This window comes from Pipistrellus hanaki, assembly GCF_964339955.1.
Source record: "Pipistrellus hanaki genome assembly, chromosome: 13".
In the NCBI taxonomy this organism is placed as follows: domain Eukaryota; kingdom Metazoa; phylum Chordata; class Mammalia; order Chiroptera; family Vespertilionidae; genus Pipistrellus; species Pipistrellus hanaki.
This window is the reverse complement of record NC_140515.1, coordinates 44,849,511-44,865,571: the sequence shown is the minus strand read 5'-3', so window position 1 is coordinate 44,865,571 and position 16,061 is coordinate 44,849,511. Positions and strand designations below refer to the sequence as shown.

At 35.8% G+C, this 16,061-nt stretch overlaps 1 protein-coding gene across 2 annotated transcripts in view; it reads left to right on the top strand.

Moving 5' to 3' along the window:
• The window catches only part of NGLY1 (N-glycanase 1), a 40,764-nt gene that overhangs the window by 2,691 nt on the left and 22,012 nt on the right, over nt 1–16,061 (top strand). For both annotated transcript variants that reach the window (XM_084902989.1, XM_084902990.1), the window contains exons 2-4: nt 5,206–5,320; nt 9,339–9,581; nt 13,318–13,483. In XM_084902989.1, coding sequence (XP_084759115.1) covers nt 5,206–5,320; nt 9,339–9,581; nt 13,318–13,483 — 524 coding nt within the window. The remainder of the gene's footprint in view (nt 1–5,205; nt 5,321–9,338; nt 9,582–13,317; nt 13,484–16,061) is intronic.

The window sequence follows — 16,061 nt, the reverse complement described above, 5'->3', positions numbered from 1 at the left end:
TAATGAAATTGCAGAATAGAATCATGCTAATTTGCAAGCACAATAGGCCATGGATTTGAACCTTTTACTTTTTTTCACTTCACTAACTTATAGATAAAGATGATCTGTGTTCAGTGATACCTACTTTTTAAAAAAGCATTATAGTTTCACTGGCATTCCACATGGTTTTCTAAGATAATTTGTTCTTTTTAAAAATTTAGATTTTCCACTAATTTCCTTATCAAACTTTACATAGTTATTGCTTAGGAAAGCACCTATATGATTGAGAAACAAGGATGGGAAGTGGTTTTTTTCTTTCAAATAAAATAAATACGTTTGGGAGAAAGACAAGTTATGGAAAATAGCCACAGCCTAAAATCTAGAGAAAAATTTCCATGACAATGCTTCTCACATGTTTATGTGAGGAGACAGCAGAGGGACCTAACACAGAACAGTTTTGAGATAAGAGATAAGATGGGTCCAATTGATGGAGCAGCAGAGAACTTGTATTTGGCATGATAAACAAGACAAAGTGATTAGTTTCTAAACTGAAAGAGGAGCATATGAAGGAGTTTTGAGGACGCTATTGCAGTAATCATAAGGGTAAACATGGATAGAATGCAGAGAGAAGAATTATAAGTAAGGATGGCCAATTTTGGATGATTGCATGAACTGGCAATGGGAGGAGACATCAAAATAACCTCAGATTTGTAATCTAGGTTACTCTCAACACCTTGAGAGAAGGTAGTTAAATGAGGATTGGAAAGTTTGTTGGCATCTTATGTGGTGGGGAATATGTAAGGTTTGTGATCATGCTGTTTAAGTGACCTACAAAGCAACTTTTGTGATTAGTAATGACTAAGTTTCTATTTATGTGAACCCTTCCTGGTATTTTGCATTTCAAAGAGGAAAAGGGCTGGTAAATGACCAGATATATTTAATTCTCAGTGTTTCTGAAATAGAGAAAAACAGCCGAAGCCAGTTTGGCTCAGTGGTAGAGCGTCGGTCTGTGGACTGAAAGGTCCCAGGTTCGATTCCGGTCAAGGGCATGTACATTGGTTGCAGGCACATCCCCAGTAGGGAGTGTGCAAGAGGCAGCTGGTCGATGTTTCTCTCTCATCGACATTTCTAGATCTCTATCTCTCTCCCTTCCTCTCTGTAAAAAATCAATAAAATATATTTTTTTTAAAAAGAAAGAAATAGAGAAAAACATTTTTTCTTTTTTCCTTAGTTATGCTTACTTCAGTGTGAAGCCTATTGTTAACATTTCTTAGTGGTTCAGTACACAAATTCATGCACATTGAAAGGAAATGAATTAGAAAAAAAAAAAAAAGACATTTTAATATTGCTATTCGCCCTTTCTCTATAATAGAAGTATCAACCAAATTAATGATTAATAATGACAGATGGAAACACGCGGGCGGTTGGTGCCAGCAAGATCTTTATATGTACTGTGCATGCATGAGTAAACTTAGCCTTTTATATATATAGAATAAACTTGCTTAATTAGACCTGCTTTCTGACTTAGCTAAGCTATTTCCAGCCTAGTGAAACACCCTAATTTATCTTTTAGGTAATTGTGAGCAACACAGCAGTAAATATCAACACAAAGCAGATTATTATTTTAGATCATACAGGGAGAACAAAGGGTAAAATATTTAACTGCAGCAGTGTTTGACTATATTCTGCACAGTGAGAAAACCTGAAGTCATTTCCAAGGTCCGCCATTTCTACTTTTCAGTCGGGTCACGTTTCTAAGCTTTCTAAATCTGTTTTCTGGCTAATGAAAATAGGATTCCACCGAGTCTTCTATCTCCCTACTGCAGGACTTATGTGAGGATCAAATGAGATGAGGCACGGGAAAATGCTTCACAGACATTTGTGTGAAATGCTTCACAGACATTTCAAGTGTGAAATGTTTCCACCTGGCTATAAAGCAAGTTGTGTTCCTGGACTGAAGAAACTCCAAGAAGGCTAGTTGCTAGGGAGAGGAAGCCAGACGTTGCTATGTGACATCATTAGCCAGACTGTTGGACACTTAGCATATTAGCCTTTTATATGTGAGGAGAAAAGCATGACTTCCCTGCCATTGCAATAGTAAAAACAAAGACCCTTTCCCCCCATAAATTAAACAATTTGGTAGATATTGGGGGTGAGACAACTTGGAAAACATCAAAATATGTTCAAAGTTGTGGTTGAGTGAGGTACCAGAAATTTTGCTCCCTTTCAGGACCCCATTCATTTACCGTCATCATCCTACAACACCCACCCCTAAAAAAACTCGTAAAGATGCAAAATAGTTGATAACAAGCAAAATAAATATTACAACTTGCAGAGATAGTCAGTGGTCAACAGAGATTTAAAAAAAAAGAAAGAAATCTGAGAAAAGTCTGCAGAGGAAATTAAGTTAATGGAAGAAGATCAAACAAAAATAAAGATGATTCTTAGGGATACTTTAGACACTACAGGATTAGGAGACTAGTAATGAGGTCAAGAATAGTAGACAAGCCCTAGCTGGTTTGGCTCAGTGGATAGAGTGTCAGCCTGCAGACTGAAAGGTCCTGGGTTCAATTCTGGTGAAGGGCACATGCCTGGGTTGCTGGCTTGATCCCCAGTATGGGGCACGCAGGAGGCAGCTGATCAGTGATTCTCTCTCATCGTTGATGTTTCTGTCTCTCTCTCCCTCTCCCTTCCTCTCTGAACTCAATAATATATAGTTCAAGGGGGGAAATGGAATTTGATGGATATGAGGTCTGGTGATGTCCATATAACCAAGTTCTCTCAGCCTTTGAGTGCTTCCGGGGACTTTTGGCATTAGTCTAGGCTCAAAACCATGGTTGGTCTACTCAACATTTAAAAAGAGGAAGATGTGATTTGGGTAGCTGGACATTATACTGTAATTTTTTTGTTGTTGTTTGCAATTTGCTTTTAGTGGGAAAAACAGATAAATGATATGATAAGTCCATCCATGTTATACAGATAGAAAATTGCTCACTGGAAACTAAAGAGGAAAAATGTAAACTATACAAAGCCTGTAGCTGAGAAGCTTTATATCAACAGTTAGTTTGAAACATGTATAAAAATAAGCTATATCAGAACAGTGGTGAAAGTGGAAAGAAAAAATAGAAAATGAAGCCCAGTGAAGGACATTGATCATGAGAAATCTGGAAGCTATTGAGAAAAGGTAGACTGAAATAGCTCAAGCAGTTTTGCAGCAGTAGAATATATCATCCTGGAGGTATTGATGTGTTTATTACATCCTGTTGAAAGTGTTGAAAATCATGGAAGGATGTATAATTTATCTGTAACTAGCTTTGATAATGGAGATTATTTTTCAGTTTAATGTTTTTTGTTTACATGGTAAGAAAGAGAGGCACACTTGTGATATAGTGTAGCATAGATGCCAAGGATGCTAAACCCGTGCTGTGCCCAAGACAACCTCTCAAAATAAAGGCCTCAAATGTCAGTAATGCCTAGATTAAGAAACCTTTTATTAAAACACAGAATGAAAGAATAAAATAGAATATAGGTTTTTCTTTGAGGTTCTCAACTATGATTCTCAGGTGAACGGTAGTGAGTAACCATTATTGTTTTTTGAATTTCCAACCTTGTGAAACTAACGTTTTTATAAAATACAATGAAAATTTCATGGCAACATCAAATTGTTATAAAAATTACAGAATATTCTCAATTACTTTACTTCTCGTGAATGGGTTGCAAAGTGTTTGTAGGTTAGCACCAATCTGTGTGGACGTTTTGAGAACTTTAAGAGATTTTGCCTATGAATATTCTGTAATTTGTGTAATTTTTGAAATTAAGGAAAAGAGGTTTAAAAACGATTCATAAAGTATTTACAGTAATTGGGCAGTATGGAATTGCTTGATGCAAAAGAAACGTGAAATTTATCAAGACTTCCACAATTAAAAATTCTTTTGGGGTGTTTTTATATAATAATATTCAGAGAGCATGCTTAGTTAGGGCAAAGACAGTCAATCAGTTGCTAGCATCCCCACCACCACCAGTTTCATACCCCCTCTGCTGATGGCCTCAAAACTTTTTCCTATGGATCTCTGACATAGCACCAGAATCCTTAATATAATCCTAATGGAAGCCACCACAATTTATAAAGAGTTGGTATCAGATGTAAAACCTGCTTATCCTAAATTATTTTCTAAAGATATTTAGAGTATAATAGTGTGATTACCTTAATTTTTTATTTTTTTAATAGTCTTTCTGATTTATCAAGGTTCTTAACAAACTCAAATCAAAGCTTTTCATATGCCAGTCTCATCACATGTATACTATTCAAAGTCTTAATCATGGTCAAAGAAATTCATATCTTCATTTTACCACCATATTTTCTGTGACAAAAATATATCTTAAGCTGAAGCAGAACTTACAGTAAATACAGCCAGTCATTGTTTAGGAAAGAAAGAAAATCAGGTAACTAAAAGTATACCTAGGTTCATGTTTGTCAAGTAAAGTCTTTGGGGAACTGTGATCCATTTTATAGCTTCTTAGTTTCTTTTATTCATTTATTTCATAAATGTTTATTAAGCACCATCTATGTGTCACACCCCATTCTTTTTAAAAATATATATATTTTTATTTATTTCAGAGAGGAAAGGAGAGGGGGAGGGAGAAAGAGAAACATCAATGATGGGAGAGAATCTGGCTGCCTCCTGCATGCCCCCTACTGGGGATCGAGCCCACAACCCAGGCATATGCCCTGACAGAGAATTGAACCATGATCTCCTGGTTCGTGGACCATTACACACCTTTCTTAATGATTGAGATTCATCAGAACAAAATAGGCAGAGCCTTCTGCTGTCTCTCTGGAGCTAGCTGACAAGGATTTTTTTCCTAGCAACCTAAAAACTCATAAAGGTTTCTAGCTTTAATAGCACAGGATTAAAATATCACATGGATTTCCTATGGCAGCATTAATATTTTCAGCTGTGAAATTAAACAGTGAGGTTGTTGAAATGTATGGTGAGGAAAGAATCACAAAATCAGGCACTTGTCCAGACTGTGCTCCCCGTTTCTTTTAAAGTTGGGATTTAGCCTAACTTGAAGGAATATAGCTAGTATAAAATGTGAAAAGGAATGCCAAAAAAAGTGAAAAGTATTAACTATTACATATAGTTAATAAAAGTATTAACTATTACATATAGCATGTAATCAGACTTCCTTTTTTTTTTTTTTTTTTTTTTTTTTTTAAATCAGAAACCCTAATGATGAAAAATATAGATCTATCCGGATTGGAAACGCAACTTTTTCTACTAGACTCTTGCCCGTCAGAGGAGCCGTTGAATGTTTATTTGAAATGGGCTTTGAGGAGGTAAGTCTGTTCAAGGGTTTCTTCTCCTCAGTTCATGTATGAAGCATGCATTATTGTGTTGATGGATAATTACCTAAGACAGATTAATATTTTTAAAATTAATTGATCATTGGGGAAATCTGTGGGACTAGTTATTTCTTCACCTATTAGATAATTAAAAGTCACAATAAGTATATTGTAAAATCACAGTAAAATGTAACAAATCTCCCACAGGGAAAAGTCTCAATCTGAATTGTGAGGTCAGACATGCAGCTCAAGGAAAGACCAAATTCTAGCTCACTTTTGACTTTTAGCAAAAAACCTGTGATTTGTGAGCACATATGAATACAAATAGGGTATAACCACCTGACTCAATAAGAAGTGAAAGATTAAAACAGCTCTAACCGGTTTAGCTCAGTGGATAGAGCGTCGGCCTTCAGACTGAAAAGTTCCAGGTTCAATTCCGATCAAAGGCATGTACCTTGGTTGTGGGCACATCCCCAGTAGGAGGTGTGCAGGAAGCAGCTGATGAATGTGTCTCTCTCATCGATGTTTCTAACTCTATCCTTCTCCCTTCTCTTGTAAAAAAATAATAAAATATACTTTAAAAAAGAAAAGATTAAAACAGAAAAGCTGAGTTTAGTTGCTAAACATAAGTTCTGTAACAGGAGAAAATCTGTGTTTTTTGTTGTTGTTTTTAGGTCAAGAGAAATGTATGATGTTTCTATCTTCTATCATTTGTGGCATAGTTTAATTTTATGACACAGTGAAAGTAGTAATCAAGATTGTGAATTTTCTTTATGTGTATATGCTCAACTATTTATAGTTTGTGGAATACTGAAAAAAGTTGAACCAGGTTATGGAGACTCAGTTGTCAGTAGCAGTCAGAATTGACCAGGCTGAAAAAATTGTTAAGGTGCTAAGTTGCTATAAGATATATACTTTCCTTTCTGCCTCACTGCTTGCCTCCCCAGATTCTATTTCAGACCTTAGGGATGTATTGGTGAACTAGGTAGATCTACATCTTTTCTTACATGAATCTTGCATTCTAGTAGGTTAGATGGATAGTAGACATGAGAAGTTAGAGGGGACATTTTGGGTTGTCTTGGTGACTGAAAGATATTACCAGCATTTAGTGGGCAGGGATCAGGTTTGTTTAATATCTGACAACAAGAATTATCTCAGTGAAAATGCATTGAGAAACAAGTTTGTTAAATACTAGAATTCTCATTGATACCTTAAAATGTTATTGGACCTAGGATATTAGCCTATAATTTTTTCCTTTAATGAAAATATAGTGCTGTTGATTAAACTTGCTTGGTTCAGACACTCTGGCCATAATCATGTTCTGTTGGAATTGGTCCTAAAAAGAATGAAGGCAAGGGAGACTATGCATGAGCAGCATCTCTGTCTTATCAGGGTCTGTCTTCTCAGGGGCTCTCTGACCTGTGGACTGAGACCTAGTCCCAGATACTTTCCCTGCTATTTTCCATTGTTGTCCATGGTGTCAGCTATTTCTCTCAGTGCTCCTCCACTGACAACAGTAGGAGATCTGAAGCCTCCATGTTTGGATTTAAGCCAGACATCTGGTTTCTCTTCCCAAACTTCATCAGAGATGTGAAGTAGTTCCTTCTAATGTTGGAAAAATTGTGTTCCAATTTGTGACATTCATCATGTAGATATTCATTACAACTGTAGAAATATTCTCTATTTGTTCATCCCTTCCAACTGTACAAATGTGGTTTTTGGTCTTTGTTCAGTCTAAGTTAGAGTCTGTAATAGCCTAATGATAAAGATCATGCAGTTTGAATTCTTGTTCTGACAGTTCTGTAGCATCAGGCAGGAATTTAACTTCTCTAAGCCTTCATATCCTATATAATAAGAGAGGAATATGCTAATTATCCATTAAGCTGTGAGGCATAATAACTGACCACATAATGACCGGATCATGGATCTGCAAGAGAGTGGGGCAGCGAACTGCAAATGGTCATCAGAGAACGACAGCCAGGGCAGCAAGCAAGTGGGAGGTGGAGAGCCACAAGAGTGTGCAGGGCAGTGAGCTATTGGGGGGGAGAAACAGGAGGGCGGGGCAGTAGGCAGAGAGCTAGAGGAAGGTGGCAGCGACCTACTGGCACACGGATTTGTGTGCAGGGATACTAGTTTTTATATAAAAGTGGAGATTAACCTAATGCCTATTTCAGGGTCTATCAGGCTAGTTGTGAGAATTACTTTAACATGTGTACAGTGCTTAGCACAAGGCTAGAACACATTCTATATAATAAAAGCCTAATATGCTAAGTGTCGTGTCATCCATTCAACCAGTTAAAGCGTAATATGCTAATGATATGCCAAAGCTGCTCAACTGCTCACTATAGCATGCACTGCCCACTAGGGGGCAGACAGTCGACCAGTGAACCAGTTGCTATGACATGCACTGGCCACCAGGAGCAGACACTCTGATTGGTAGGTTAACTTGCTGCTGGGGTCTGGCCAATTGGGACTGAGTGAGATGGGCTCAACATACTCTGGAGCCCTCTTGCTGGCCTCCCATGTCCCTCCTAGCCCCAATCATGCCCTCTCATAATCCGGGACTCCTCGGGCCACGCCAGGCCGAGGACCTCTAGGAAACACAATAAGTGGAAATAGTCTCTTTTTACAGCTATTATGAGCAATGTATGGAGCTTGCTGGCCTCTTTCAGTTTTTTTTAATTGATTTTCATGTCATTGAGTAATGTTTTGGTCAGTTAATTCCTCCAGGTCTGCCATCATCAGGAAAATAAGGTAATTCTCAATTGTGGAGTTAATTTAAATGCTTACAGTTTTCAAGTCCGTCTATTGCACTTTGTAACAACTGTTTTATCTCATTTGCAATTGGTAGAATTGCTGTTGTAACACTGCTTGCTGATTCTCTACACCTTGAAAATTGAATCTATTTTTATTTCATCTTCTTGTTTTGTAATTTGTTATTTTATATTGTGAGCTTTGTTATAATGTTTATTATATCTCAAGCATTCTGCTAATATTATGGATATTTATTAAATGAATCACTACATAAATAATTGGATTTTTATTTTTTAATATTTTGTTTTATTTGGAACAGATATATGCTCTTAGTAGGCTAGTGTATATCAACTTTTATTTTTCTAATCCTTTTTTTTTTTTTTTTTGAGTTTTAAATAAAGTTTATTCCCCAGTAATGAATGGGACTCATTACGGAGGTAGAGAAATCAGAATTGAAGGAGTTGGGAGGGGGGATGGACCCAACCAGGCTGCCACCTGGACATGGAGGATCAGTAGCACGTGGCTGGTCTGGGGGTCTTTTTAAAGGGAGGAACAGGAGAGGGTTGGACCCAGGGCAGAACAGGAAGGGGTGGGCTCCAGGACACTTTGGCAGGGGCTGATTGATGGCTCAAAGTCTTGGAGATGTCTCTGTGACAGATGCCAGTAATGGCATAACTCAATCCTTTGGATGAGTATTATTGTTAACAACACATGATTTTGAATTGACCATTAGGGTGTACTTTGTGTTATTTTGGTGGCATTAATGAAGTCTGTATACAGACTTCTAATCATGTAGCTATTCTCTAAAGACTTGGTTTTAGAAGATTAAAAAGTTTTGTAACTTGTTGGTCTTATGTGACCAGTGATCATTTGATATGGCTGTATCTCTAGTATCATTATTCATGGGGAATGTCATAGAGAACAGTAATTATCATATGCTATTCCAGGGAAGATAGGAATATGCATATTTGCAATTCTTATGAGGCTTTCTGACTTAGTATTGCTAAAAAATAAACACTTTTCTAAAGGTTCTTTAAACTAATAAAATCTGCTTAGCATTATATGCTAACAAGAAGACAAATTTTCCTGTTTATGTTAGGCATTACCTTTGTATATTTAAAAAGTGCCGTATAATAAGAAAACCATGATTAGAATATGATATTTTCTATAGTATTGGCTTCATTTATCCATATATGTATAAGAATGACTATTAGTATTAAGCAAAGATTAAAATTTTTCCTAATTTTATAAATTCCAGGGAGAAACACATCTCATCTTTCCTAAAAAAGCTTCAGTGGAACAGCTGCAAAAAATACGTGACCTGATTGCCACAGAGAGAAGTAGCAGATTGGATGAAGCATATAAGAGCCACATGGGATTATCTCAGCAACCTGCAACCAGTATCCAGCTTCCTGCAGCACAGTCTTCAGATCCTAATGGGTTAACCCAGCATGTAGGGGACAGTGCAGGGCAGCCATCAAATCCACCATTTGCTCCAATGGTAATGTTAGAATTAAACCTTTCCTAACTGTTGTTTATAAAGTTGAAACAGCAAAAGCTCTGAAATATTTTATGACTTATTCCTGAGTTTGTGTCTCAGCTCTTCTAATACATCCAAATTTTCCCAGCTCTAAAATATTCTCAAATTTGTAACAAAAGTGGAGAAAATGGATGTCTGTTATTTATTCTTTTAAATCTTAATTTGTGTTTTACTGCTTCTTAGGGTAAGTTTTGTTTATTAATATAAATGTACCTGTACAGAAATGCCTTGGTACTTAAATCAATTACACAAATTAGCATATAACCTAAAACAAAGTAATGAACTTATTAGACGGTGGTATGGCTGTCAAATGTTTCCTCTACTGCATTGATACTTCTGATCTAAAATTTACCTGCTGCCATTCACCATAGAAATTATTAATTCCAGCAACCTAACCATTATCATTGCCTCAGTTCAATAAAAAAAAAAAAATTCAGCTTTTTTAGTTTTAAGGTAAATAATGCATTAATTTACTGGTAGTGGTACCAGCAAATTAGTGATGTTTAGTTATTAGCATATACAGATATACTGTTCTGAAGAACTGAAATCAAACTACTGTTGTTTTAATTAATAGGAAATTGTCCTGTTTACAAAAGTCCCTTTGATATAGGTCCTTAAGTATTTTCACTATAGTAACTTATCAATAGCCAATTTATACTCATATTCCCTTATTTTAATTTTTTGAAAATATATTTTTATTGATTTCAGAAAGGAAGAGAGAGGAAAAGAGAGTCATTGACCAGCTGCCTCCTGCACACCCCCTACTGGGGATCGAGCCTACAACTTAGGCATGTGCCCTTCGACTGGAACCAAACCCAGGACCCTTCAGTCCTCAGACCAACACTCTATCCACTGAGCCAAACCAGCCAGGCTCAAAGCTTGTTTTTAAAAAATAAAGAATAAAAGTGGTAGAAACTGGAGGAAGAGACCGTTACAGTTCTATTTTATAATTCTTGTTGAGTGGTTATACCATGTGATTTGACAAAATACACACTTTTTTTTTCTTCGAGGTTCACTCTTGTGCCTCAGTTGACTTATATTAACCTTTAAGTTTTTAAAATATTTTCTACTCATTAACATCACAGCTAATTTAAAAAAAAAATGTATTTTATTGATTTTATACAGAGAGGAAGAGAGAGGGATAGACTGTTAGAAACATCGATGAGAGAGAATCATCTATCAGCTGCCTCTTGCACACCCCCTACTGGGGATGTGCCCACAACCAAAGTACATGCCCTTGACCGGAATCGAACCCGGGACCTTTCAGTCCCCAAGCCGACGCTCTATCCACTGAGCCAAACCGGTTTCGGCACAGCTAATTTTTTTTATAATAATAACTGTAGCTGGTGTTTCTGAACGCTTCTAGGAAGCTATTAGTTGACAGTATTGGATAAACTAGTACTGGTGCTAAGTGACTGTAGGCATCAGATAAGATAGCATATGTGAAAAGATAGCTTTGTGAACTGTAAAGGACTTTAAAGGTTTGACCGGGAATCAAACCTGTGACCCTTCAGTGCATGGTCCAATGCTCTAACCACTGGGCAATACCAGGCAGGGCTCCAGTGGACCATTTTGTCCAGCTCCCTTGGTGTGCTTAGGCTGCTTTGGGGTACCACTTACACCAGTAAGTCTCTTACAACTTGTTTTCCTTATTAACACTACTATCGAACCTCTTATTAAGATAACAGTCTTCATACTGCTAAATTTAAGGGATTTATTCACTTTATTTTTATCTGACCATATATAGTTTTTAGCTCAGTTAATCATTTTCTGGTTTTCTTTCCTTCTGTAACTAGTTCAACTATTGACACCATTGCTCATATTAGAAAATCTGTGGATCATGCCTATGTGTTTTTCTACTTTTCTAACTCCTCTGGCCCCACAGTTCAGTCACCAAGATTTGTTGATTCTACTTCCTAAGTTCTTTTTATATTCATTCACTTTTCTACCACTATTATAACCACCTTAGTTTAAGCCACCAGTTCTCTCAAGAATTCTGCATTTGTCCCCCATTGGGTCTTTCATACCTGCTTTTTCTACACTACTGCTAGATTGATAATCTGATAATATAAATTTGATCATTTTATTATCTTGCTTAAGTCTCTTTCATAATATTCCATTACAACGGGACGAGGTATGAAAGATCCAGCTACTTACCAACTCGACTTTATTTTCAGCCTTTTCTCTACGATTTTCTTCTCTGATTCTTCACTTTATACTGAGCATAATCCCAGTTCACATGCTCTACCTACCTACATGCTGTTCTTTAACAAGAATGGTCCTTTCCTTTCCCTGTTTATGAGCTGCTACTCATTATTCATATTTTACCACAAGTGTCATATTCAGGGAATTGTAGGGTCAGAATCCTGTTGAAAAGTCTCACTATCCTTATTCTTTGCTTTATAACTCTTACCATATCTATGAATAAATTGTCTAACTTACCATTATATCCCCAGTACCTAGCAAATAATAAAAGGTCGTTAAATATTTAAATAAATGAAAATCGTTTTTGTTAGTGTTTTTGTATCCATAGGCTACTTAACCTGAGAGGATAATGACCTTGTCTATTATGGTCTCCATTATTTTTTTATTGATTTCAGAAAGGAAGGTAGAGGGAGAGAGAAAAACATTAGTTATGAGAGAGAATCATGGATCAGCTGCTTCCTGTAGGCCCCACAATGGGCATCAAGCCCGCAACCCGGTATCAAACTAATGTTGTCTCAGTCCTGATTGAATATCGAACCATGACCTCCTAGTTCATAGATCAATCCTGGTTGGTTTGGCTCCGAAGTATTTGGCAATTGTTTTTATTTCTTTAAATTAATCTGTCTTTACCTTTTAATGCACTTCCTATAATTAATAACATGTTTGAACTTATTTCTGACATTTTATTTTATATTTTCTATGTTCTTGCTTTTTTGGCTCTTTAAACCTTTTTTCTTTTTTTTCTTTTTTAGTATCTTTTTCCTATTTTTGTTTTGTTTAAGTGGGCTCTGCCAAAAGTAATTGTTCTTAGGTTGGACACGCCTCTTTCCTTTTAGGAATCTAAGCATCCGCCGGCACTGTTCAGAGGCACATTCTTTGTTGACAAGAAGTGATGGGGTGAGAGAGGCAAAATGTCTAAATGTTCCTCCTGCAGGGCCCCTGCAGCCTCCCTAATGCGTGCTCCAAGGCCTCTTCCTGCTCTGTGCATTCTGTGGCTCCTCTGCCTTCGGAATTATTTTGAGAACTTTTTTTTAGTTTTTGTAACCATTCCCTCTAGAGGACATAATACTGTGGTTTCTTCCTTTGCTAGTAATTCATTTGTATCTGCCTTTCCTCTTTAAAAGTACTTATCCTTTGCTAATGCTGAATAAAGTTTTAAAAAATTATATTACTTACAGGAATTTGATGTGGAAAGGGCTGTTACTTACATTGAACAGAGCATTGTCATGGTCCAAGCTTGTGGTCAAGAATTCATCACACCCGTTTCAATATATCCTCAGTAATATAATATACTGAGAGGGAAAAATATATGTCTTAGATTATGACACAGATATGGCTATTTCCTATTAATTTCGTAAAGGTTTTGAATATAATTACTTCAGTAAATTAATGTGTTCCTCTTTATGAAATATAACCAGTGTTTTTTATGTTATTTTTATAGAATATGGAGAAAAACTAATTTCTGGTGTGTGTGTATGTGTTTTTTTATTAGGTTACTGCTGACTCAATCATTCTGAAAGTTCTTCAGGCTAACCTGCAGCATGTGCTGGTCTATGAAAATCTTGCTCTCCAGCAGAAAGCATTGGCTTGTATTCCTGTCCAACAACTGAAAAAGAGAGCTCAAGAAAAGTTATCTAGAGCTAAAAAATTGGATAAAGGTAGTGGCTTTACATCACCATTCATTGCTAAAAAAGCATCATCTATACTTATAATAGGGTAATATGCAAATTGGTCGGGATACCATCACATAACAGCTGAACAGCAGGAGGGCAGGGCAGCAAGCTACCTGCAGCAGAGAGCTACAGAGGGGCGGGGCAGTGGGCAGAGAGCTACTGGAGGGTGGGACACAAGCTAAGTGAGGTGGAGAGCTACAAGCAACACTGAGTGGGGTTGAGGCAAGTGGCAGAGAGCTACTGGCATATGGATTTGTGCTCAGGGCCACTAGTTGCTAAATAAACAAACACTAAATGGTGCCTTTTGCTGTATACGTCATAAATATCTAATCTATTCCTATGTGGGTTTTTAAAGAATACAATAACAGCATAACTTTATTGCATATAACTAATGAACACATCTGTTAATATTTGGGGGGAAAACCCCACAAATTTTTACCACTACTGGAGTGGCTCAGTGGTTGAGTGTCAACCTTTGAACCATGGGGTCATGGTTCAATTCCCAGTCAGGGCACATGCCTAGGTTGTGAGCTTGATCACCAGTGAGGGGCATGTTGGAGATAGCCAATTGATGATTATCTCACATCATTGATGTTTCTATTTCTTTCTCTCCCACTCCTTCTTTGAAATAAATAAAAAATATATTTAAAACAAAACAAAAAACACTTTTTTACGCAAAAATGTATTTGCAGTTTAATCATAATCATTGCTATGTGAATTTTTTTTTTTAGGTTTAGTAGGACTTGAGTCCATGGAATATATGATGGCATTAAAAAGAAAATGTGAATCTAATAGAAACTGTATTCACAATTAATTCATATGATTAGACCATTGATTCACTTTGGTTTGAAGAGAGATTATTTACTAATTAAAAATGTAGATTTTGAAGCCAACTGCCTGGGTATAATTTTAGCTCTGCCACTTACTGTGCATTTCTGAGCAAGTAATTTAATCTCTATGCCTCAATTTCTTTATTTGAAAAAGGAATGATAATTTTCAAAAATAAATGATATTATTTGTAAATGACTTTGAACAATTCCTGCCACATTCATCTACCAATAGTTATATGTCATTGTTATCATTAATGGTTTTAGGGTTTTAGTTGTAAAACTATTCCAACTTCAACATTTTACTATAAGTTTCTGTTTAATTGTTTCTTATCTGACTGTTGTAGGGACTCTAAGGAGAGAGATGATGGCAGTGCTGTATTTCTAAAAGTTTATTTTTAATCTAACATTCATAAATACCTTTTTGATTAGAAAACTTTAATATTATACAGGAAAAGCTAAATTCTCCTTGCCAGTCAGTTCTACTCCTCTTCTATAGGTATTTCTTGTTATCTCATGATGTGTTCCTTTTCATATCTTTTTCTGGGTATTTACACTCATTTACAGTTATCTGTAAAAATAAATATTTAAGTTGTGTGGGTTTACATAAAATGTATCTCATATATCTTTAGCTCTTTATTGTGTTAAATTTACTATCATGTCTTAGAAACCTTTTTAACTTTCCTTGGTGTTCTGTAGTATGCATATACTATTATTTGTACCATTTCCTATCCAAGGAAATTGAGATTTTTTTTTTATTTTACCATTTATCTCTATTCTAAATGCTGCAGCAGTGAAGGTTCTTGTAAAGCATGCCTCCTGGTGTACATGCATGCATGTGTGATATGTTTGTTATCATAGATCCTGCCAAACAAATGAAATTATTGAACTTCTTTTATGAACTTTTTAAAATTTTTGTTTTTAAAAGGTTTGTTAGTATTATTACTTATTTGTAGAAGTTTCTTATATATTTTGGGTACTTATTTTTTCTTCATTAGTCTTGTTACTTCTCCCTCCTCTCAGTGTTCTTTAATTTCACTTAGTATATATTTTGATATACACTATAAGAAAATTTAATCATTTTTTATTATTTTATAATTTTTGTCTTGGTTAAGGCCCTAAACATATTCATGAACAAAAGTCATAAGTGTTCTCTTGTAACTTCTATTACTTTTATAGCATTTTTTTCTCTCTGTGTGTGTGTGTGTGTGTGTGTGTGTATACATAATATTATACATATATATTTAAGAATAAATGAAGTATAGTAAGAATCTGTTGTTTTGATAGCTACTTGTCCCAATATTGTTTATTGAACAGACCTTCCTCTTAGAACTACTTTGAAAGATTAACTCTATTAAATATGATTTATTGCACTATAATCTAAGACATTTCTCATAGCAATATTTTTTTTTCTGAATATTTCCTCGGGCAAGGAAAACAAAAGAAAACGTGAACAAATAGGACTGCATCAAAGTAAAACATTTTTGCACAGCAAAGGAAACCATCAACAAAATGAAAAGACAACCCACTAAATGGGAGACCATATTTGCCAATGATAATGGATTAATATTCAAAATTTATAAAGAACTTATAAAATTCAACATAAAAACAAACAAACAATCCAACTTAAAAATTGGGCATAGGACCTGAATAAGCACTTCTGTAAAGAGAACATACAGATGACCGATAGGTGTTTGAAAGATGCTCAACGTCACTAATCACCAGAGAAATGCAAA